The following is a 26,034-nucleotide window of genomic DNA, read 5'->3' as shown; positions in this document are numbered from 1 at the left end:
GGCCCTAACTGAACCATCCTTTGGAAACTTAGAACGCTGCATTTTACCCAGAATACAGCCTTCACAAACATGTTTGATAGGTGCTTCAAGAGGCGGCAAAGAAGCAACCATATCAGATTTCTGCAAACGCAGCAAACTGGCAAAATTCAGATGACCAAAACGTGCATGCCAAAGTTTTGCATCTGAAATAGCCCTTGAATCTGCAACAGCATTTGCAAAATTTTTTCCACACTTGTCATACAAAGTGAGCTTATACAGCCCACGGCACAAAAGCCCAGATGCAACAATTTCATCACCAAAACTGAGATCATGAACTGTACATCGTCATCCACAAATTTGACTACAAGTCCAAGTCTAGCAAGTGCGGATACAGACAAGAGATTCTTCTTGATCCCAGGTACATAAAGTGCATCAACAAGTGTGAAGGAACTGCCATTAGCAGCAGTGAGCACAATCTTTCCAACTCCCTGAACTGGATAAGAGGCGTTGTTGGCACAAGTGACTGAATTCCCATGAGGGACAGACTCGAGAGAGGTAAACAATTCACGATGTGAGGTAATGTGCTTTGTAGCACCACTGTCGAAATACCACACATGTGAATCTGCAGCAACTGACAAGCATGCATCATGGACAGCAGGATTGTAAGTGCACTCTGCGCTAAAAGCCCATTCTGCATCAACATCAGCATCACAATCTCCTTTCACAGAAGACTCAACAATGGCTGCATTTGTAGTGGAACCAGCATTTGCAGTGGAACCACCCTCTTTCTTCTTAGCCTCTTTGGCCTTCAACTTAGGACACGACTTGATCAAGTGATCATTGGCTTTACAATAATGGCAACGCATCTTCTTTTTGCCCTTATCACCAGAATTGCCAGACGAAGTGCTGCCAGCAGAAGCATTAGGAACAGAATTTTTGCCACTCGCAGCAGAACCATAAGAAGTGGCTGCATTACTGTTACCACCCTTTCTTTGAGAAGCAATAAAAGCCTGTTCAACTGCACGCTGCCTAGTCCTGTTTTTTCTAGAAAGTGACTCTTGCAACAGCAATGTGCATAATGCATCAAACTTGACAACTTCAGGATTTCCTTGGGTCATCAGTCTCCAAGTACTAGCAAAAGTCTGGTAGGAATCTGGTAAGGCATCAAGAACAGTTTGCACAAGGGAACTGTCAGAAATGACTTCACCTGCAGAAATGAGTTGCTCATTGATATCCTTGACACTAGCAAGGAAAGTGTCCATATCATCTTCCTCATGCATAATCTTCGACTCTAGCTCTTTACGCAGCAAAGCAATTTTAGCCTCATTGCGGCTTGCATAAAGACCTGCTAGAATATCCCAAGCCTGTTTTGCAGATTTTGCTGAACGGATGTGAGGAATAATGGTGCGCTTCACAGACAACGCAATCAATGCATGAGCCTGCGCATCCTTAACATCCCAACGAGCTTGTTCTGCTGTAGGCAAAACAACTCTAACAGCTGCAATCCTTACAGCAAGACCTGCAACATCCTCAATATCGCCTACATCTTCAGAACCAGGACGTACATCAATGCCCTGCACAATGTTCCAGACACCTTTTGACACAAGAACGTGTTGCATCATATAAGCCCACATAGGGTAGTTGTCCCCATCCAACCTGTCCTCAGCAGCAAACATCTTGAACACATCTGTGTTGTTGTTGTCAGCCATGGTAAATGCTGCACCTGATGTGAAAACTGCCCGAAAATAGGAGAAATGGAGCGGGAACAACTTGTGCTATATAGCACAAACCGTAGAAGACTATAAGGCACCTGTTATGCAGAAAACGGCACTGACAGAAAATCTGCACAAAATGACGAAATAGCCTGTGCAGTACTGCCCGTAGTGGAAACGGAGGCCGAAATGAGCCCAAATCAAAATTCTGAGCAACCTGCGAACGCTTGCCAAAGCTCACTGAAATCGGAGAAAGTGAGCAGGCGTGTGCTGGAGCAGCTGGCGACTAAGCCCGGGAGGACGTGACCTGCTCTGATACCAATTGTTGGAATTAGGGTTGAAGAGAAACACACACAGCTTGGAGAAGACGAAGGAAGCTCAAGGCACACAATAGAGAGTGTGTTACTTAGTGTGCAATGGAAAGATAGATAGCCCTAGAGTGATGGGCGTATATACAATGCACGGGGGAAAAAACCTCCTAAAGAGGGAAAAAATGCCCCGGCGGTCCTAGTGTGTTCACACACATCACTACCACATGTATATGGTAACAGTTTGTGATGGATGCTTTTCCAACCTGAGGTGCACGCTCTGCTCATCTAAGGTACCCCCCCCCCCCCCCCCCCTCTCTCTATCTCGCGCTGCACGCAGGTGGTTACAGCAAGCAGGCAGTGCGCGCAGGTCAGCCCTGCCCCGCCAGTCCCATGTCAGCCCCTCAGCCCTGCCAGTAGCTCTCTCTCCCTCTCGTGCTCCGCGCAGGTGGTTACAGCAGGCAGGCAGGCAGCGCGCGCAGGTTTGGGGAGTGAGCTTCAGAGGTTACGGCAGGCAAAGCGAGTGGACAAAGAAGCCCACAGACTTCGCACCTTGTAGCAGCACATAGCGCGTGCGCAGTCTGCTGCGAGCTTGTAATGCAGCGAGCAGCATGATTGTGTAATTGCAGAGGTGGTAGCTGGTGTTCAATGCACTGAAGCCCCTGTTGCTCGTGCGTGCTGCTGCCCCGTTGCCCGCCAGTGAACACAAAGGGCAGGTTCGCAAGCTTCTTGTGCATTGGAACAGCATAGCAGCTCTCACCACCAGGTTCAAATAGGGTGCGTCGGCTAGCAGCAGACCAATGACTGTGCAGCACGCCCTCACGGTAGAGCAAAGGAAGAGGGACTCGCGTAGATTTAGGGCTTGCAAGAATAGGAAACAGGGGCCGTTATGATGGAGGTCATGAGCGCTTCACCCGTTTGCAAGTCCCGTACGAAGGCAACCTTCATGCTTACAAACAAGCGGATAACACAAGTGGAAAGGCAGATGGAGTGGAAAGCAAAGATGGAAGGATGGTGGAAGGAGAAGGCAAACCTTCTTCAAATGTTCCTCAACGAAGGCACTCAATCGAAAAAGGAGAAAGAGGACCTGCACATAGAGATACAAGCACTTAAGGCGGATTCACAAGCTCTCAAAGAAGAGGTCTCAACCCTCAAGCAAGAGCTTGTTGATAAAACAAGCAACGGACTAGAGGAAGGTGAGTTCCAGCCCTCGGTGATTGAGGAAATCAAGGTCATCAAGGAACAGGTACGGATGATCAAAGAGGAAGAGAAACAGAATGGGGCAGAGACGTCTTCGTGGGTGGATGTAATCACGAAGACACATAAAAAAGCGGATGAGGCAGAGAAATGGATAGAAGTCGCTAAGAAAGGGAAAGGGAAAGAAACCACATCTATCCCCACTCCTACAATCATCAACATGACTTTAGAAGAAGAGCAACGAAGAAAGACTAGGGCTCTGCACATACGAATAACCAGTCTAAAAGACCGAGATGATGTGGAAGGGGAAGTCAAAGAACTTCTATGCATGATGGGTAGTGAGGCTACTCATATAAAGGCATGGAGGGTAGGGAAGAAGACTTCAAAGGAAAGAGCTCTAATCATGCGCTTCCCATCCATGGAGGCAAAGAAGGAATTCTTGAAGAAGCGTCCTATACTAAAGAAAACGGGCATATTTCTTGGAGATGACCTCACACTCACACAGCTTGCTCATATGAAAGAAGTTATGTCCCAGATATTGACAGCTCGAGAGAAGGGGAAAGTTGCCTTCTACGGGGATGGACGAGTGGTTATTCTGGAGAAGCGTCTCGCATGACGGTGTGAGACCTGTGGGACCACACTTAGAGTAGCTACATGGAATTGTAATGGATCTCTTGCGCCTTGACGTAGGGGCCTTTGAGGATATTTTCACAGGGAGAGACATCATTTTCTACTCTGAGACGCATCAAGCCCTGGGGCAATCCATGCGCCATGTGAGCGGATACAGATGGGAGACAACTTGCAGACAGGAGACTTGATCAAAGCGCAGAGGACGAGGTTCAGGAGGAGTGGCAGTCTTATTCAGAGAGGAGCTACAGCTCGGAGGGACAAGCATGCTAGGTACATGTAGGTGAGACTGAAGGCAGAGACAGGCAGATATCTCTACATCGCTATTTTGCTATTTCCCTCCTAGTACGTCAGTGTATGCATCATCTAGAGGACAGTCTCCCTTCTCTATTTTAGATGATGATATATGGGAGTTTTCTAGAGATGGTGACATTATTATCTTGGGGGATTTCAATGCTAGGACTGCCCATTACCAGACAATATTCTATGATACCTCAGAGGAGTTGATGCGGGAGCTTGATATTACAGAAATGGGCCTGTCTAGATTATCACAGGATGAGAGCACACTGAGTATGGCAGATACTTGATTGATATGGGGATTGCACATGGATTGGCCATTTTGAATGGCCTACAGAGATTCCGTGCAGCTGGTGGTTTTACATGCTTTCCACATCGGCATGGCGCTAGTACAGTGGATTATGTTATGGCTCCGCCAAGACTCATTCCTTCCTTTCAGGATTTCGTAGTGGGAACTAGGCCGGTTGGGGTAGCAGTAGATCATGCTATCTTGTCTTTCACTCTATCGTTCCAGTTCAACACAGCTCCATCGGGAGAGGCCTCCACGCATACTCGGTATACCTTCACAAGGGAGACGGATCGCGTGTACACTGATGAGATATACAGGCAGCTATGCACTCTGGAGCCAGGGCGACCACTAGATGAGCTCACCCAAATTCTGACAGAGACGCTACATGATGTAGCATCAGAGGCATATCCCCACAACTAGCCTACACGCAAACGATCTGGAAGCATGCCTCAGAACAGTTGGTATGATGAGGAGTGTAGAGAGACGAGGATCAGATTACAAAGAGAGGTGCTCATGGGTACTACTACACATAGACAGTCACGGATTATCTTTCGTCGCCTAGTGTGACGAAAGAAGAGGGCTTACCTATCTCGATTAGAGCGTGATCTCTATCAGTTGTTTATGAGTCAGGACTCTAGTGAGGCATGGAGGGCCGAGGCTTTTCAATGAGCACTCTCCATCGCCAGCCATCACTTCCACAGAGACATGGGGGGAATATGCTACATCTCTCTATACATTATCGGGGCAGCCACCTTTACTTGACCCTCCAGAGGCATGTCAGAAACATGTACTTTCTTTATTGCTGAGAGGGTAAGAAAAGCCATTGACAAGATGAAGACAGAAAGAGCACAGGATCATGATGGTCTGGTAGCAGAGCACTTTATCCATGCCCGAGATATGCTTGCAGAGCCTCTTGCTATGATGTTTACTAAAGCCATGTACGAGGGTTTCCCTGAGACTTGGAGTATGTTCACTATTGTGCCTATCTTCAAGTTGGGAGATCCTATGCTTCCCGGGTGTCGGGTTAAAGGCCCAAATGGCCCCCTTTAATGTATATTTTAAAGGTTACTAACCTTTGGCCAAGTTCACATTGAACTTGGCCACTAACTTATAAATTGGTCCTATACTTTCAATAAAGGGAACAAGTGAGTAAATTAACTCACTTATCATTTCCCCTCATCTTATGTGTAGCGTGCCCTCTCTCTTCTGCTAGCGCTTCCTCTCCTGCTGGCCTTCGCCTCCCCTCTCTGCACACACATTGCACTTCCTCGCGTGCTCTTTCACTTGCACACACCGCCGCACGCTCATCAACTGATATCAGAGCCCGATTAGGGTTTGCCTCCAAACCTGCAAACGCTGAATTTCAGCCAAGAAGGTCAACTTTCACGCGAGATTTTGCAATTTTGTCGCCAAAGGACTCGTCCCCGGACATTAGAGAGCTCCCGGCAACCAAAATTGACCTCAATTAGGCTGAAATTAGGTCAAAAACAGGAAATTACAGGTTATGACAGCAAAATACAGGTTTTGCAAATGGTGTATTAAGGTGTAGGATTACTTTTGCTAAGTCTTGGCTACCCAAAAACACTGAAATTGCTGAAAAACAAGCCCTAAGACAGGTGTTTTAAGCAAATTTCAGATTTGCGCATGTTTTTGCAAGTGTTTTTATGGTGCGATTACATTGGGGAAAGTGCAAATAGATGCAATCCACGCACATTTGACAAATTTTATCGATGTATGACCATCTGTGGCTCAATTTCATGCAATTTTGATACTACAAATTGGGGCTTTTGCGCTTATATGCTTCTAAAGGCTATGTATTAGCCTTGTGTATGTCTTCTGAGGCTAAAAACAACTAAATTTGTTGTTTTCGAGCACAAATTCGCTCGCTGAAATTTCCTGCGCATAAATTTCAGAAATTGAATTTTGTGCCTAAATCGACCTATTTTGCCCCAAATTGCTCCAGTGACCATTTGGAGCTGTAATGCACATCTCTGTGAGGCTATACTCCGATTTTGCGCATTTTGCCCAAAAAAATTCAGCGTATTATCCATCTTATTTCGTGCAACTATGGCCTCATCTTCTTTGGATGTGAAGAACCTCTTCGAGATTAGGAGGTTCGATGGTACAGGTTTTGATCTTTGGAAAGACAGGATTCAAGGAATCCTATTTCTTAAGCATTGCGAAGGGGCACTTGAACAGGTGAAGCCACAGAATATGACAGATGAAGCATGGGTTAGCATGAACAGGAAGGCCGTTACATACATTAAAATGGCCATGACAGATGAGATCGTCATTGATGTGAAAGGTCTCACGATTGCTTTTGATGTGTGGGAGAAGTTAAAAGGAATGTATGAAAATACAACGCCTGTCAACCAGGTGCACTTGATGCGAAAACTTGTTGGCATGCAATAGATGAGTCCAAGAGCGCGGCAGAGCACTTGTCATTGTTTGTAGGTACTTTTGTCGCAGTTACAGGATTCTGGCTTGCCCCCTTTTGATGATAAGCTGAAAGCTATCTTCTTGCTTATGACCTTACCTGAGTCATGGGAAACTTTGGTGGTTTCGTTGTCCAATAACCCCAATTTGACTTTTGATGGTGTTAGGGGTTCTATCTTGAATGAAGAAATCAGGAGGAAAGCAAGTGGAGAGGGAGGCAGCTCTACCAACATGGTTAGAGGCATGACAGAAAAGAAGAATGCTTATGCACAAAGGAGTAAGAGTAAGAGTAAAGAAAGGGGAAATGCAAGCAAAGGCAAGGGTGATGTGACTTGCTATCAATGTGGCAGGAAGGTCACAAGAAACCCGATTGCAGGTACTATAAAGTTGAGTTAGAAAGAAAAAAGAATGACGGAGACAAAAAGAAAGAGAAGAAGGAAGTCAAGGCAGATGCGCAGGATAGCTCAAAGGACAAAGAGAAGGCCAATGTGGCTTCTAGTGTCGTGATTGAGGAGCTGTCAGATGTAGAGGACATCTTGTGTGCCACTTTGTCAGATGATGATGCTTATGACTTTGATGCCTCTCTAAATGTTCATTCACAGGACATGCAGATCACCAAGAGCGATCTTATTGATGCTTTGTTGACTGTCAATGATGCATTGTCCCAGACTTGGATTGTTGATTCTGGTGCTTCATTTCATGTGACTCCTATCAAGGAGTGTTTCTCTACTTTTGATGTAGGCAAGTGTGGCCATGTATACCTTGGAAACAATCATGCATGTTCCATTGAGGGTATTGGCACTGTGCATCTCTCCATAGATGGCACGAATGAGCTTGTCTTGCATGATGTTAGATATGTGCCGGGAATCAAGAAGAGTCTGCTTTCTGTTGGTCAGATGGATATGCATGGTTACAACATCTTGTTTGAGAGAGGATCATGGAAAATGACCAAAGGCTCAAGGTTGATTGCAAAGGGCACAAAGAAAGGGACACTTTACTGCATGCATGGAAAGGCCGTGTTGGGCAAGTTTATTGCATTGGCTGAAATAAACTCTCACATGGAGTTGTGGCACAAGAGGCTTGGCCATATGAGCCAAAAGGGCCTTTCTAAGCTTTGTACTTTGAATAACTTGATGCTAAAGGCACAAAGCTTGACTTTTGTAATGAATGTCAATATGGCAAGCAAGTAAAGCGTTCTTATTACTATGGTGTCTCTCGTAAATCTTGTGTGCTTGATCTTGTACATTCTGATGTATGTAGCATGCCTACTAAATCTATGGGTGGTGCATGTTATTTTGTCTCCTTTGTTGATGATCATTCTAGGAAAATTTGGGTTTATTTCCTTAAGTCTAAGGATGAAGCCTTTGATGATCATTCATGTTATTTTGTCTCCTTTGTTGATGATCATTCTAGGAAAATTTGGGTTTATTTCCTTAAGTCTAAGGATGAAGCCTTTGATGCGTTTAAGAGATTTCATGCATTTGTGACCACCCAAACAGGTAGAAAGCTAAAATGCTTGTGTACAGACAATGGGGGGAGTACACAAGTGCTGAATTTAACAAGTTTTGTGAAAATTTGGGCATTAAGAGGGAGCTTACTGTGCCATACAGCCCCTCTTCTTGGTGTGGCTGAAAGATTCAATAGGACACTTTGTGAGAGGGTGAGATGCATGCTGTCAACAGCTAATCTCTCTCATGGATTTTGGGGAGAAGCTTTGAAAACTGCAGTGCATATATGCAATCGATCCCCTCACATGTCTTTGAAAGGTCACATTTCTGAAGAGGTTTGGTCTGGCTAGCCTGCTTCATATGATCACTTACGCATTTTTGGTTGCGAAGCTTTTGCGCATGTTAGACCTGAGTTGAGGAGTAAACTAGATGCGAAGTCCATTAAAGGCATCTTCATGGCAGGGTGGTCTCGTACGGTCACGTACGTTTTGTCCACGTACGAATACGTACGGTACTCATCGAACTAGAAAATTTTATGTCGTACGACATGGTTACGTACGTTCAAAAATAAAAACACGCAATTTTTAACCCTAGATTTTACACTTAGGAGAAATAGACAATTGATTATCACATTGGACAAGAATGCAACTTGCAAGTGCCAAGTGCCGACACTCAAGAGTTGAGAATCAAGACAATGAGACACAATGGGCATGAACTGCGATTCGCATTACATATGTCATAAATCAAAAAGCTAAGTTGAGATTTGATAATCGAGATGATACAAAAAGGTAGGCCTTTTAAGCCTCAATCGTGCAAAAAGTGGAAGTAGGGTCAAAAAAGATATGAGAGACACTAAAGTCTAAGAGCTTCCTCCGCTCTCATCATCATCATCATCTTTCTCTTGTGAGCTATGCTTATCGATGTCATCTTCATCCTCACATGCATCGGATTGTGGTGTGTCATAATCTCCCTCACTAAGGAGATTTCCCTCCTCGTCATACTCAGGCTCTCTAGGGTCCATAGTGTTGGATCTACGAATAGGCACATCCTCCAAAACAGAGGCCGCCGCAATGGAGCCGCTTCCAGAGCCTCGCCGCACATAGGTTGTAGGAGTAGTAGCCTCCATCTCACGCCCACGGCCACGAGCATGGGAGGCTCTTGCACCTCTACCTCTTGTAGCCGAAGGGACTCCATGCACAATGACCCTCTTGCGTGATCGTGTGCGAGAAACCCGTTGGTCAATCTCCTCTAGCTGCAAGTAGAGCTCGTGGAAAATTTGCTCCTCTGTCATATCTCGCTCTTTGTTGACACTTTTGAGAGTATCAATTGAGAGCTTGCAATCATCAACATTGACCTATTTGACAAGTTATACAAAAGTTCAAAAGAGTCAAGACTCAAGATAAAGTTAGCACATGTGAATTGGAATGCAAAGCCATAGCCCATATGAGTCAAGAAGCAAGTGTGTAGAAAGAGGGTTTACTTGTCTAGCCATAGGCATCTCATGCATGGAGCGCAACATTCGGAGATTGGAGCGACAATAGATGAGCCGCTCAAATTGCTTTGTTGACAGTTTGTTGCGAATTTTGGTGTGGATAAGCGAGTATGCGGACCAATTTCGCTCTCATGCACCGGATGAGCAATCCTATATTATATTCAAAAGATAGTGAGTATCATGTATGTAATATAATGAGAGAGAGAGAGAGAGAGAGAGAGAGAGAGAGAGAGAGAGAGAGAGAGAGAGAGAGAGAGAGCGCCAAAGCCCGAGGCTTAAGAGGGTTTACTTGTCCAAGAATCCTTAACGCAACTCTTTGAAGGTGAGGTAATTGGTACCCGAAGCTCTCCCACCAAAAAAGAGGCTTCACCAAGGACTCTCTCTTCCAACATATGGTGGAAGTAAAAGCCGTGCCTCTTTGGTCTCCATAGTTGATTAGCTCTTGAAGGAATGCGTCGTGATGATCTTCTGAGAGGGCCTTGGGAAGGAAGTTGGGGCTCTCTTCTTGTAGCATTTGGTTTGTGAAAAGATCCGGCTTCTTGTAGGCCGGATGCAAGAGAGCCGCAAAATGGTGAATGGGTCTCTTCATAAAATCCCATCTCTTTTGGAAAAGAAAGAGGATATCATCTTTCTTGGGGGAATCTTCAAAGACATCACTACAAAAAGAGAGAGAGAGAGAGGTGAGGCATAGTGCAAATTAGCAAAAAACATATTGTCGACTTGAGAATGGAGAGCAAAGGAGATACATCATACCGTGTCCCATCGGGTGGACCATCAAGAATAGTTGATGCCTCTATTTCCTTGTATGCCTCATCCATGAAGTGGTGAAGAAGGCCTATGGTAGATCCCTCCATGTCGGTCATTCGGAGCACTCTGTAGATGGGCAAGATGGCTACCACAAGACCCTTCACCTCTTCCCAAAATTCTTCTTTGAGGGAAAGCCGTTGGATAGCCTTTGCCTCTTGTGAGGTTGCTGAGTTCTCTCCTTTACACCATTGCTTGAACTCATCAGACACCATGGTTTTTTGCACTTTGTTTTGGACATCGTAGAGGCGCTCAAGAAGAAGCCACATAGAGGCAAATTGTGTTGCCGAGGGTTTCTTCAACTCCTTGTCGGAGTACGTGCGAAAAATTGCAAGTACTCTCACCTTAGCATTGATGAAGTGACGATAGTGAGGGCTTGGGTGAGAATGGCCTTCACCCATTCTAGTTCTCCGATGTCTTCCATGAGAAGATCGAGGCACAAGGGGTCCATACAATGTTCTTGTATTCGGCCTCAAGTAGTCGGCTCATGCTAGTGCAATTGGATGCATTATCGGTGATCACTTGCACCACATTTTCGGGCCCGACCTACATTAAAGAGAGAAAAATTTAGAACACTTATCAAGAGGGCAAAAAGTAGTAAGTACATACTACACATTGCACAAGAAGAGGGGACAACTTAAACTCTCACCTCTTCTATTGCCGCCTTGATGTGCTTGTAGATGAATTTTCCCGTGACCTTCTTGCCTCTTGCTCCCGCATCAACCGCTCTCAAGAAGTAGGTGCCAAGAGGGCATGACACGAGTATGTTAATGATACCCCTCTTCTTACGATCACTCCACCCATCGGAGAGAATGGAGCACCCATATTTTGCCCATCCGGCTCGCATGGGCTCAAGGGATTTGTCGATTCTTGTCGGCTCTTTGTCGAGCTTCTTGGTGCGCATGTCCGCATAGGATGGACCCGTCCACCCCTCACATGTACCGACGGCCGCAATAGCTTTCACCATCCTCTTCCACCGCTCTAGTCGAAGGATGTTGAAAGCAAGATTACACTCAATGATGGTGCGTGCAATCTCAATGTCCGCAAGCCTTTGTCTCTCTTTGAGGAAAGACAATGGACCGGAGCTCAAACCCATCGATTGCGAGAGAGAGGCTTGCCTTGCTTTCTTTGGAGGACGGCCACTAGCACTTGCCGATGCCTTCTTCTTATTGGTAGCCATTGAGCTTGCCGTCGCGTCATTGCTTGCAATGGAGGTAGAGGGAGAAGGGCCGCTTGTAGTTGTATCCTCCTCCGAGTCGGTAACATCAATGTCGGGCGCCACTATCTCCTCTTGGGCTCTCTTCATCCCCACCTTGCGCGTTTTCAAAGGGAGATACTTCTTCTTGCACTCTTCCAAAATGTCGTCGGGTATATTGGGACATGGACTGGCTTCACCTCCCATCTTCGTCAAGTGGATGATATGTCGAGTGGAGGAGGAGGTCATGATCTTGGGACAATACTTGCATGTCCACCTACAAACGTTTCGTTTGTCCCTCACTCTCTCATAGGAACGGCAATGCTTTTCAAAAGCTTCATGAAGAGGAGGAGGCATGATAGAACACTTGAAAGTTGAGAGATTTAGAGCTTGAAAGTTGAAACTTGAGAGGGTTACGCAATGGAGAGCTTGAGATTTTTTGATAATGGAGAGGAGGTGTGAGAGAGGAAGACTCAGGAGGAAAGCTTCATGGAGGAATGGAGAGCTATGAGGGAGGAATGGAGAGCTTGAGAGGCTTAGCAAATTGCAATCTCTCGTGACTCATGAGAGAGCTTGAGAATGACTCATGAGCTTGAGCCTTGAGTTGGAACATAATGGAGAAGAAGAGAAAGAGGGCATCCTTATATAGATTTAGAGTGTAGACACTTGCCCTTGAACACAAGAGAGAGTTAGATGAGAGAGAGAGAGAGAGAGAGAGAGAGAGAGAGAGAGAGAGAGAGAGACCTAATGGAATCCAAGGTTGAAGGACCAAAGCAATGAGAGAGAGAGAGAGAGAGAGAGAGAGAGAGAGAGAGACCTAATGGAATCCAAGGTTGAAGGACCAAAGCAATGAGAGAGAGAGAGAGAGAGAGAGAGAGAGAGAGAGAGAGAGACCTAATGGAATCCAAGGTTGAAGGACCAAAGCAATGAGAGAGAGAGAGAGAGAGAGGAGCCTAGGCCCTAATGGAATCCAAGGTAAAGGACCAAAGCAATGAGAGAGAGGGAGAGGGAGAGAGAGGAGCTAATGGAATCCAAAGCAATGTGAGAGGGAGAGAGAGAGAGGAGGCTCAAGGCATGTGGGAGGTAAGGGGGGGGGGGGGGGGATCCTAGGAGGGATCCCATGCCAAAAAGTAACGTAAAATCCTCCCAAACAAAAGCGCAGTCAACGGTTTTAAAACCGGTCAAACGAACTAAAAAGGGACCGGACGGAACGTACGCCGCTGTCGGACGGGACGAGACCGGACGTGACCGGACGGAATGTTACGCCCGACGGACGAGAACAACCGTGCTTCATGGAATATGGTGAAGAAGGCGAAATGGGCTACAGGATTTGGTTACCTCAGCTCAAAAGGGTAGTACGCAGCCGGGATGTTGTTTTTAACGAGGCAAGGCTGCTTCAAAACAATTGTGCCTCAAAGCATGACCATAAAAGGGTGAAATTTCAGCATGACCAGCCACCTATTAGGCCTATTTTTGACCCTCTGGATGCACCACAAATGGCTGAAAATGTAGATGATCCAGTGGTGTTTGAGCCAGATGATGTTGGACAGTAAATTGAGGCTCCTGAAGGGCATTTGCAGCCAAGAAAATGGTGCTGAAAATGATGTACAGCAACCCATTGTTGATGATTTTGTAGTGCCACCTGATGTAAACCCATTGCCGGATAATGTGGATCATTGGGTGAGGCGGTCTACTCGTCAAAGACGGCCTGTGAGTCGATATGACCCCTCTTTGCATTACATTATGTTGACAGATGAGGGAGAGCCTCTTACGTATAAAGAGGCAAAGACATGTGAGCACAGTGACAAGTGGGAGCTTGCTATGCAGGAAGAGATTAAAGCTTTGCATGCTAATCATACTTGGGATTTGGTTGAATTGCCCAAAGGAAGGAAGGCTATTCCTAACAAATGGGTGTATAAAATCAAGATTGTTGATGCAAAACCCAAGTATAAGGCAAGGCTTGTTGCAAAGGGATATGTTCAAACCAAGGGCATAGACTTTCAGGAGTGTTCTCTCCTGTTGTGAAGATGACCACGTTGTGTGTATTGTTTGCTATAGTGGCTGCTCTTGATTTGGAAATGGACCAAATGGATGTACATACTGCTTTCTTGCATGGTGATGTGGAAGAAGAGCTTTACATGAAGCAACCCGAGGGTTTTGTTATCCTTGGTAAGGAACATTTGGTATGTATGCTCAATAGAAGCTTGTATGGGCTGAAACAATCATGTAGACAGTGGTACAAGAAGTTTGATCGCTTCATGCTTAAACATGGTTACAAAAGAAGCCATGCAGACCATTGTTTATATACCAAACGTGATGAGGATGGCAGCCTTATCATTCTTGTGCTCTATGTAGACGATATGTTGATAGCTGCAAAGAAAAGCACTGTTGATGCTCTTAAAGGGTAGTTGAAATCTGCGTTTTCAATGAAAGACCTTGGGGCGGCTGAACATATACTTGGAGTGCGTGTTACACGGCAAAGAGACAAGCGCCTATTGTATTTGTCGCAAGAAAAGTACATTGAAAAGGTGCTGGACAGATTTAACATGGCTGAAGCAAAGCCTCTTGGTGTGCCATTACAGCCATATGTCAAAATCTCCAAGGATGATTGTCCCAAGTCAAAAGAAGAAGCCAATGACATGCAAAGTGTGCCTTATGCTTCAGCTTGTGGTTCACTTATGTATGCTATGGTTGCTACTAGGCCTGACATAGCCCATGCAGTGGGAGTTGTGAGCCGGTTTATGGCTAATCCAGGCAGGTTGCATTGGGATGCAGTGAAGTCCATTATGAGGTACTTGAAAGGGACTAAAAACAAATGCCTCTGCTATGGTAAAGGACCAATGGAGTTGAAGGGATTTCGTGACTCTGACATGGCTGGTGATGTGGATACACGGAAATCCACAAGTGGCTATGTATTTACTCTTGCGGGAGGTGCTGTTTTATGGTGTTCTAGATTGCAAAAGATTGTTGCATTGTCTATGACAGAGGCTGAATATATTTCAGCCACTGAGGCTACCAAAGAAGCTATTTGGTTAGCACGACTATGCAGTGAGTTTGGTTTGCCTGCCAAGGCACCTATGCTTGGTTGCGATAGCCAGAGTGCCATATGTCTGGCAAAGAACGCCATGTTTCATGCACGCACAAAGCATATTGATGTGCGGTATCACTTCATACGAGAAGTGCTTGAGGATGGCTTTATTACATTGGTTAAGGTCCATACATCACAAAATCCAGCCGATGCTCTCACTAAGTGCTTACCCAAAGCACAACATCATCTATGCATAGAAATGGTGGGAGTCACGTAGCTTAAAGGTGCCATTTATGCCTTTAAGTGGGAGGTTGTTGGGTTAAAGGTCCAAATGGCCCCCTTTAATGTATATTTTAAAGGTTACTAACCTTTAGCCAAGTTCACATTGAACTTGGCCACTAACTTATAAATTTGTCCTATACTTTTAATAAAGGGAACAAGTGAGTAAATTAACTCACTTATCATTTCCCCTCATCTTATGTGTAGCGTGCCCTATCTCTTCTGCTAGCGCTTCCTCTCCTACTGGCCTTCGCCTCCCCTCTCTGCACACACACTGCACTTCCTCGCGTGCTTTCACTTGCACACACCGCCGCGCGCTTATCACCGGGAATTACCGAACCATCATGGTTGGTCATACTCTGGCTAGGCTATATGCATCAATTCTTGAGCATGAGTTGAGTGGATGGGCAGAGAGAGAGGGCATACGGGCAACAGGACAAGCAGGTTTCAGGAGAGGTTTCTCCACTCTTGACCAGATTTTGACACTCAGAGCCATTATTGAGGAGGGCAGACTCCATGGCAGGAGGATTTATTATAGCTTTGTGAATTTCTGCAAAGCCTTTGATACAGTGCCACGAGCCAGACTCATACGCAGATTGCAAGACATGGGGGTGCCCACAGAGCTGATCTGGGGGATCTTAGCTTTATACAGGACAGTGGTAGGACAGGTACTCACTACTCAGGGCATGTCCGACATAGTCCACTCCACCATTGGGGTGAAGCAGGGTTGTCCCCTATCTCCGACTCTTTTTGGGGTAACTGTAGATGAGTTTTCAGATTATGTACAGGCAGAGGGTGATAGAGGTGCTCAACTTGTAGGGACATGGATTCCGTTGCTATTATATGCCGATGATATTGTGTTGATCTCAGATTCTCCAGAGGGGATGCAACGTCATTTGGATGCATTGCATGTATTTGCACGGGACAATGGATTGTCTGTGAACCTTGGTAAGACCAAGGTAATGGTGTTTAACACCTCGGCGCAGTGGGTAAGGAGGTCCGCCCCCACTTTTACATATGGCCGAGAGAATGTGGAGTATGCAGATACATACACTTATCTTGGGGCAGTTTTCAGTGATCCAGTATTTTCCTTGAGGCGTGCAGCAGATACACGATTGACCAGAGCCTATGCAGCATTGGGGAGACTTGAGAGGATATGTTCGCAGGTTCATTTCCAGGAACCTTGGACAAAGCTTTGGCTCTTTGACACTTTGGAAACTTCGGCCATGCTGTACGGAGTGGAGATATGGGGCCTCGGAGTTGATCATCATAACAGAGCTGGTAGCACTGATGGATGGAGATGGATGGAGAAGCCCTTGGTGTCTATGATTTCTCGGATGATTAGGGCCAAGGCCTCAGTACCACATGGCATTATTAGGGCGGAGCTCACTGCTCCTCCATTAGTAGTGGAGGCACTCACTCGATCAGTTTCATTTATGCATAGCACTTGGGCTCTCTCTCGAGACAGATATACTCGATTAGCACTAGAGTCTTCGCGACAGCTGGCATTGCAGGGAGATAGATCATGTTGGTATGCAGAGATGGCATCTTGGTTTCAGTTACATGGCTTTAGTATGGATCGGCTACCCCCATTTCAGTACTCTTTGGACCCTCCATCTCCCTCACTAGGGCAGAGATTACCAGGCTCATCAGACAGGACTTGATTCAACTGGATACGAAGAGGACATGGATACAACCTACACATGAGCTAGGTACGAACATGACTTTCTATAGAGAACATCTTCTCCAACTCACGGAGGATGGTTTTGTGATCAGACCAGGATACATGGACACTCATCTATCGCACGGGATACGATGTGCTATTGGTCAGATACGCACATTATCACATCAGCTAGAGATCGAGACCATAGTAACAGGGAATGGCCGTTTTCAGGTCTCCGTTCCCCGTTCCCATTTCAAGTTCCCGTTCCGAATCCCCGTTCCGTGTTTCAAACGTGAGTACTCATAACAGGGAATGGCATTTTGTTTCGCGTTCCCGTTCCGGTTTCCCGTTCCGGTTTCCCGTTCCTGGTAACTATGATCGAGACAGGCAGATTTAGAGGAGTACCCGCTGAGTAAGGATTTGTCAGGTGTGCCAGATAGAGCCAGAGACAGCTACATTACATATGTCATTACCCAGCATACTATGAAATACGAGGCCGCTTTCACTGTCTATTCAGAGAGGATTTTGGGCCACTTTCTAGAGTCATATGAGAGACCAGGATCAGAGATGCCTTGGATTATACTTACTGGAGATTTGCAAACACAGAGAGGACCTCTTGAAGAGGGGCACAACGAGAGAGATCCAGCAACAGCGGAAAATTACAGATTTCTTTCAGTCACAGACAGAGGAGTGTGAGCAGCCCCAACAGCATAACAACACCAGAGGCACCAGAGGCATACTGCTTGATCGGGCGATAGAATTGGGGCGGTCCTGTCGCCCACAGATGAGGGGGCCCTCTCGACATCGACGCAGATTGCGACAGAGGATCCATACCATACTTGCGCGACATAGGAGCCGTCCTGACAGAGTGCCTACCTTGGAGGACATTGAATCTCTATAGCCTTCTGGATACTGATGTATATGTATATGATGCCTCAACTGTCAGAGAGCTCCATTGCATCAACTCACCCTTTGTATCAGCTTTCACCCCACCCCTACCCACTATTTTCTTTTCAGTTCTTTGTACTTTTTGTACCCAGACTTGGTATTAGATTCACTACATGTAACCGTTTGGTCTCATAGGTCATTTTGGCCTTTTGAAGACGTTAATATTACATTTCATTTCATTGCTCTCTCTCTCTCTCTCTCTCTCTCTCTCTCTCTCTCTCTCTCTCTCTCTCTCTCTCTCTCTCTCTCTCTCTCTCTCACACACACACACACACACACAAAAACTTCCTTTACTGGCTTCCGCCTATCGGTACCCTCTTCGGATTCTAAATAGATGAGGGAACATGGTACATTTAGAGTAGAGGGGGACACTTGAGCTGAGATTTCTTGCACATGTACAAATCATCTCTGTCAATGCATTGGAGCTCTTTTGCATGGACAGAGATCTCACAGTGAGCCTTGGTAAAACCAAGCTATGATCTTCCATACTGCAGCCCATATCTAGAGACAGTTTGTATTCACCTTCGAGGGGAGCCAGATAGAGGTTTCTATCCCAACTGTTTACTTTTGGGCCACCTTTCACTAATTATGCAAGGAGATTCTGATGTTTCAAGCATAGTTACCCGGAACGCGGAACGGGAACGGCGACGGGCCTCCCTGCGGAACGGGGGAACGGGAATGGGCCCGGAACGGGAACGGCGCGGAACGGCAGGCTAAAAAAACACCCAAATATTATTTTTTTTAGCGTTATGTGTTTGAATACAAGTAGTATTAGAGTCCTTTGACTCTAATACCCACAAAAAACACGATTCGAAGACCATTTAACCTTATTATGACTTGATTGGGATGTGAGGGCCGAGGCGCCCAGAGTACATAGCCAGATGAACAACAATGAGCAAACACAATGCCCATAGTACATACACAATGCTCTCAAATAATTGCAAGAGTAGTAGTCAGAGATAACACTTTGGAATTAATTATGGCTAACATAGTAACAAGCCTCAAGGGCCGCCAGCGGCCAAGGTGCTACAAAAAAACCAAAGGGGGGCAAAGTTCAAACCAGACTTCAGTGACCACAATACCAAAAGACTGAAGGTGACAAATACCATAAAGATGCTAGTAGCTACAAATGGCAAAGAGGGCAAGGCTCAAGCAGCCATACAAAAAGGTGGATAAATGGCAAAGACTCAAGAGTCAAGAGCCACTAGCCTGAGAGGCCTCCCAATCCGTAGTAGCCGGCTGTAAATCATGCACATCCTCCCATTCCTCATCATCGAGGTCTAGGTCCGGCTCGATCTCAGCCACAGATGAAGTACCTGGTGTTGGTGGATGTGCATCTCCACCCGCCTGAGAAGCCTCTTGCTCCATCTCCCACTGTGTAAAAGGATCTGTCTGTTTGTCTGTACTCTTGCAAAGCATTTTCAAATTTGCGCCGACGAAGACAAGATCATTAGCCTTCTCCACTCCAAGCCGATTCCTCTTCTTGGAAGCAATGTGGCTAAAGGTACTCCACAATTGCTCCAAGCATGAGGTACTAACTGACTGGCTGAGAATACGGATCGCCAATCTCTGAAGCTCAGGGCCATCATAGCCATAGTCCTCCCACCAAAGCACTGAACCTATTTTCCTGCGATCAATCTGAGCATCTGGACTGCCAAATGACCCTCGCATCTCTCTGTACTGTCTCAGCTGATCTCTGACAATGCGTCGCCCATCTCTGTCTAGAACCATCTTGTTTAAGATCTGTGTAAATTGGTTCATGACTTCCCTATCTGTCTCTTGCCCTCCACCTTGGAACTCTGGATCCACCATGTACGCTGCCCCGTGTAATGGAGAGGCATATGAATTCCACCTCGAGCTGCAAAGCGCATGGATCTCCTCATATCGCTCTGCGTTCGGCTCAAGCTGTGCAAGCTGCTCAATCATGCGGTCCATTGCCTCATAAATCTTGCCAATGCAAGGATCCATGCCATCCAGAACTCGAAGCAAATGAACCACCGGTTTTACCTGTGCATCTAGACTCTTGAGCTCCTTCCAGAACTCAAGATCCTCTGCCTTATCCTTGCACAAAATCCCTGCAACTGTCTTTGCATAGGGGGAGGTGGTGAACTCATCACTGATGAAGACCTGTCGGACCGCATTTTGACATTCAGACAGCCTGCGTACAAGAAGAAAGTTGAATGCGAAGCGGGTATCTGAATACTTTAGAAGCACTTTGCCGCCCGACCTCTTGAGGTACTCACTCCGAACCAAGTTGTGATTGTTAATGAAAGTAACCATCTTCACTGCATCAGCAATGACTGGAGCAATCCACTCTAGCTTGCCGATGTCTTTCAGAAGGTTGTTCAAGCAGTGTGCCATGCAAAAGCACACTGTCACATGCGGATAGTGGCCCTCTATGATAGCTGCTGCAGCCCTGTTTGATGCCTCCCCATCTGTGACAAAGGCCACCACGTGTTGCTCACCGATGGTTTCTATGGCCGCTGTCCACTCTGCAGAGAGGACATCGGCGGACTTGCCACTCTCAGTGGCATCATGAGAGTGCACAAAGTACATCTCTCCACTGGAGTATGCGACGAGACTATGGATAGATCTCTTCCTTGTATCGCTCCACCCGTCAGCAATGAGGGAAACGCCATGTTTTGCCCAAAGACGCTGAATGTTGAGGGTTGCTTGCTCCACGATAGCCTTCTCTCGATCGAGCAAGGTGGTTCGGAGAGCCTCTGAAGATGGCGGCACATAGCCGGTGCCATACTCTCCTATCTGTTGCACCATGACTTTCCAATACTCCGACCTATTTCGATCAAACATAGAAGAGGTTAGTATCAAAAAAGTGGAAACGACGATAACGGAAGAAATGAGAGAGAAGATTGATGAATCATAAAACAATGTACATACCTCGCTGCGACAAATGGGATATGGTCGTGATAGAAGAATCGGGCCACGGCCGCATCCACCTCTTCTTTCTTCTTTGGGTCCCAAGAGGTGGTAAGGGTCTTTTGGCGACGAATTGGACCTTTTGAAGATGCACCAACACCTACACCGGGTAGAGAGGAAGAAGGGAAAATGAGGGTCTTTGGATCAATACCTTTGCGTGCCGGCTTGGCTTTATGGTTGAATTGCCGATCCTTTTCCTCGAGCTCCTTCCTCTTCTCGATGGTTACGTTGGCACAAAATTTCACCTCATGTCCCGGCACTCGAAGAAAGTGTGCCCTCACTTTGTCATGCCCCCCTTTCCGCGTGTAAGAGCATAGCTTGCATCCCCATGCACGAGAACCTCCCGCCGCCGACAAGGTGCCCTCCGAGGTCACTTCATCCCACCACGACCATTCCTTCGCCTTTTGAGTGTTGCCCGCATGAACGGAGGGGGTTGAACGAGAAGAAGAGGCCATGGATGATGGATTATCCGTGAAAGAGAGAGCTTGATCTTGAACTTTGAGAGAGAGAGAGAGGGATTGAGAGAGAGAGGCTTGCCGCTTGATTCCGTGAGAGCTTGAGCCTTGAGCCTTGAAAGTTGAGGGTTAGAACTTAGAAGTTAGCCCAAGAGAGAGAGAGGTTGAGAGCTTGAGCCTTGAGGCATGCCGCGGCGCCACACTATGGCTTGAGAGTTGAGAGCAAGCTAGGGAGAATGAGCTTGGCTTGAGAGTTGAGAGCAAGGCTCAAGCAAGGGAGAATGGGCCTTGAGGCTTGATGAGTGTGTGAAGAATGGGGGAGGAGGGGGGCATTATATACTTTTTGACTGCTGAAAATGGCCGTTGGCTGCCTAACAATCATTTTTTTCAATTTCAAAAACTGCCGTTTATGGCCGTTGGGGACGTTCCGGCCGTTCCGGTCCGTTCCGTCCCGTTCCAGCCCGTTCCGGTCGTCCCGTTCCGGTGACAGTTTCCAGTCGGAAAGCCATTCCGTTCCGACGCGTTCCAGAAAATCCTGGCCGGCCGGAACGCCGTTCCGGCGTTCCAAGGCCCGAAATATCCGTTCCCTGGTAACACTGGTTTCAAGGCTCTTAGGACTATTTGGTATGGGCATATGTCGCATTAGCCATGCTAGAGATGCAATGTCGTCAGGCGAATTTCCAAGAACCCCACACGATTTTCCAGCTATCTTGCACTGTGCATGCTCCTCATAGTAGACACGGGGCTTATCAACACTATTAAGGAGCAGATTAAAGCAAACCCAGTTTCTGCTGCCATCGAAATTATATGTGCAGCAATACACATCCAGTTCCACATGATATAGAGAGAGCAGAGTTTTATGTACTCTGCCCTCTTCCAGACTATTTACTTCATCTGGGTGTTGGCAAAGGCAAGTGTTCAAACGGTATGGTATGCCTTCGTGACGAGATGGCTACATGAGTATGAACCTTGAATATGACATGCAAGACTACCTCCGATTAGTACGACTAGAGCACCGCATATTTTAGTGAATGGATTTTGGGTAGTGAGAGAGGAGCTTAGACACACACACACACAGAGGACATGGGTCACATTAGCATAGTCTGTACCAACCAAGCTGGCACATGATAGAGATGGGTTTCTTACAATTTCATTCAGCTTTCCTGCGACAAGGGCCTACTACCATGATGTAGGATGAGAGTTGTGATTGGATAACACAAAGCTCATCCCATCCTCTAGAGATTGGGGATAGTGGAGGAACTGTCACAAAAGTGATGGCATGGCATGATCATAAGTGATGCTGATGTGGCTCTGTACATTGCTCCACAATTTGCACCGCAAATCATGAGCCTCGGGGCAGCAGCTTTTGGGCGACTAGCTTTGGCAGTTTGTAGGGTAGCTAAATTTGGAGCTCACTTGTGCCTTTAATTATGTGCCTTGGGAGAGGCCCTGGTAGATCTGTGGGGGGGCACACAGATCAGAGCACTCTCCCTGGCAGCTGTACTCTGTTCATACAAGTAGCTGACTAGCTGTAGAAATTTAAGGCATCAGCCCTAGAATCCAAAGCCAAACCTGTTATGCCATGGGGCAGTTCCACAGATAGTGGCGATGTGTCTCAAGTGGATTGTCACAAGCAATCTATATCGCAGAATGGCCACTTTGCACCAACCAACTCCCAACTGCAATAGCTCGATGGGCGACTAGCCACTGCAACATGGTGACTCTTTCGGCTGTCTGCTGTCCCACAGGCACCCCCAAAAATCTGTCAAGAACTTAGTTGTAAGACTCTCCTCTTGCCAATGATCCAATGTAGCAAGACAAGCCTCTCTCCACGTTGTTAGTATGTGACGTCCCAATGATGTTATGTATTGGAAAAACGGGATCCGTGGGTGGTCGGTTGAGGCAAAAGGATCTTGCCAAAACCACTCTGTGGGTTCCACTTCACTCGCACCAGATTGCGGCTATCCCAAGCCCCGAACCGCTTGTGTCCTGACTCAAGAGCTGATGGGTCAAGGTCTATCACACAAGTCCTCTCGCTGATGCCAACGACTTGGATCCATTGAAAGCAACAGTCAACCACGGTTAGTACCTCAGTAGTGACTTTGTGGAGGTGACCTCTCTTTGAACCTCAAAGAACATGCAAAACCCTGTGTCTAAGAAATCCCCAATTGCAATGAGGACCTCCAAGTGAGTGAGCGCCCATCCATTAGGGCGCTGCTGGCTCAAGAGGGGTGTGTCACTGTGTTGGTATAGCCTCTACAATATCCTAACACACGCTCTACACCCCCCTCATGTCTCACAACTGAAGACTCTGAATCTCCTCAGGAAGTGCTGTAAACTGCACATTGGACCCTCTGCCATGGGACCCCGAGAGTTGGGAGGTCATGTGACCTCGCTGTGTGCATATCAAAGGGTTCCATGTAAGTGGTTGCCTCAAACGCTCCTCAATGTATGCGGGCTGGTGCTGCTCTAGGCCTCTCCATAGTTGCTCCCAAGATTGAAGTAGGCAAAACGGTCTTTTCATCTCCTGCTCAGTTCCACTCTTCGTAACTCTGTAAAAATTCTGCGAGTGAAAGGACTCCATGGGCCACCCGTTTGTGGGACACGTGCTCGAATCCGATGCAGCAACAGCTCCTTCTAGAGCCCTCCCCTGGAAGGAGACCTCTGACAATGAGCTTCTCAAGGAGGGCTCTCCTCTGCCGCGCTGGTTCGATGATCCCCAACCCTCCCTGGGAGCAAGGTAAAGTAATGATTTGCCAATAAACGTTGGCGTGAGCAGACTGTGTAACCACTTATGGCTAGTGATCGGACGGATACACAGAGATAACCCTAAACTTCTGACCATTGTCCGAAAGTGATTACACTGTGTCTTGTCCTTGCCACAAAAAGTTCCGTATCAACCTCTCCAACTTGCTGATGCAAGAACTCGAGAAAATTCAGCAAGACGTGATGTACCACATAGTAGAAGTACCTAGTTGGCCACTATAGCCCTGCCGACAAGAGAAAGCCATGTTGGACTCCAATGGAGCAGTTTCCTCCCGATGGACACGAGTAGAGGAGCAATCTGTTGCTCTGGTGACAGATCCAAACCCACTTCACGACCCAGGTAACGAACTTGTGTCCCTAGAGGGATCCACCTAAAGCACTCTCCAGGTGACCAATCGGACATGGGATCACTGCTAACCTAGAAAGCCATTGTTTTTCGGCCAGTTAATCAATGCTCCATGTGCAAATTGGCTTCCCGGCCCTCTAGAAACATGCAAGAGTTATTAGCAAACTCAGCGTCCAGAAGCTCGTCTTTTCGAATAGGTAACTGAAGTCCACGCAAACCAACCTCCTGTGAAGTCGAAAATCTACTCATTACCTCAGCATAGAAAAAGAAGAGGAAGGGGACAAGTGGGCAGCCTTGTCGTATAGACCGTGTGAGCATTAAGCATTCCCCTCTTCCCCCTTGCCAACAGTACCTGACTATGCACACACCTATAGAGAGCTGACACTCCTCTAATCCATGCATCTGAAAAGCCTAGCCGGCGCATAGTGCCCTGTAGGAAGCCCCAGTCAACTCTGTCATAAGCCATCTCAAAGTCGAGAAGGAGCACCACAAGATCCTCCCCTCGGATACTGAAGAAAGTATGGGACATACATAATGAAGTTGGCTTTCTGGTGTCTAATTGTAAAACGTACATTCAAAGGGAAAAAGGATGCTATTATACTTTTTTGAAGTCAATCAAAGTGACATTCGTTCTTACTTCGAAGTTGACACTGCACATAATAAAAAGTCTCTTGGCTGTTATGAGAATACACTGTTACCTCCACATTCGATTCATCAACACTTCATCGATATGTAAGATTATTTTTATGTCATGCATGTTTCAGGTACAGGTTCTCCTTCTTGTGGCCATGTGGTGCATCCAAGAAGAACCTTCACTGAGGCCAAGCATGGGTCGCGTTGTGCAATACTTGGAGGGATCTATCGAGGTTCCACCAAATCCTCCTAAACCTTTTCAGGACGTTTCCAAATACATTTCCATTAATTCGTCTTGCTCCTCAAGTTTACCTTGTTGTGAAATTCTGTCAGAAGCTAGATAAGTTGCCCACTTGCAGAAAATGTGGACATGGACATGGCACCTGACACCAAATATGTATACCATTTTAATTGTCTCCGAAAGTGGAAAGATAATCGCTTTGTTTGGAGAGCTAATAATACTGTAGCGACAGCCGAGCTGAGCTTTCTACGACTCGATTTAGTTGCTCTATCAACTTTCAATGGAGTCAATTGTATCTGAAAGCAGAAGGATATTTTTTTTGTTTGGAGAGCTATGAATACTACAGAGACAGCCCTATCGAACTGAGATTTCTTGGAGTTGATTTAGTAGCTCTATCAACTTTCCATGGAATCCTGAAGTACCATTTAGTGTACTCATCATTCTTATTTTTTCCCTTGGACTACGCTCCTTGGCACGGATAGTTCTGGTTCATCAAAATCATGCTCAAGCGCACAAAAAATTATGGCTTTCACATTTGTTATCACATGGCAAAGCTTTTGGAGGTGGATGATTTTAGCAAAGATGATGTTAAATTCTAGACATTCTGCTAGTAAAATCGCCTTAAAAGCTTCATTTGAAAGTATTAAGAAAAATCATGAAAGTAAGGAAATCTGACAGCTAAGGAAAATTGAAAGCGTACTTCTAAGAAAAAGCCTAAATTAGCTACAAACAAGCATCTGGCAGTGAATTCGATCAAAGAATATCGAAGATTGTGTGAGGATTTCATGGAGTATTACATTGGTAGAAATGATCCAGGGTTCTGTGGAGGTAAATAATCTTCCTAGTACATTTGCAGCAACATTCCTGCAGAGAGAAGCATTCATCCAGAGGCTTTGAACGTTCACTATAGCTGCTCTCCGGATTCCTACCACCCAAGTTTTGGTTTGCCACCCC

At 46.4% G+C, this 26,034-nt stretch overlaps 1 protein-coding gene and 1 pseudogene across 1 annotated transcript in view; one reads left to right on the top strand and one right to left on the bottom strand.

The window, feature by feature from the left end:
* The window catches only part of LOC147449155 (LEAF RUST 10 DISEASE-RESISTANCE LOCUS RECEPTOR-LIKE PROTEIN KINASE-like 2.3), a 73,086-nt gene extending 47,440 nt beyond the window's left edge, over positions 1–25,646 (top strand). Inside the window, exon 6 of the mRNA XM_086521719.1 lies at positions 24,971–25,646. Coding sequence (XP_086377845.1) covers positions 24,971–25,183 — 213 coding nt within the window. The 3' untranslated portion in view covers positions 25,184–25,646. The remainder of the gene's footprint in view (positions 1–24,970) is intronic.
* Positions 8,748–12,351, bottom strand: LOC147449156 (uncharacterized; annotated as a pseudogene).
* Positions 25,647–26,034: the final 388 nt, after the last annotated feature.

The sequence above is a fragment of the Adiantum capillus-veneris genome, chromosome 10 (genome assembly GCF_014529385.1).
Source record: "Adiantum capillus-veneris isolate H3 chromosome 10, ASM1452938v2, whole genome shotgun sequence".
NCBI classification, from domain to species: Eukaryota; Viridiplantae; Streptophyta; class Polypodiopsida; order Polypodiales; family Pteridaceae; genus Adiantum; species Adiantum capillus-veneris.
The sequence above is the reverse complement of the archived record's forward strand: the minus strand, read 5'-3'. Positions and strand labels throughout refer to the sequence as shown.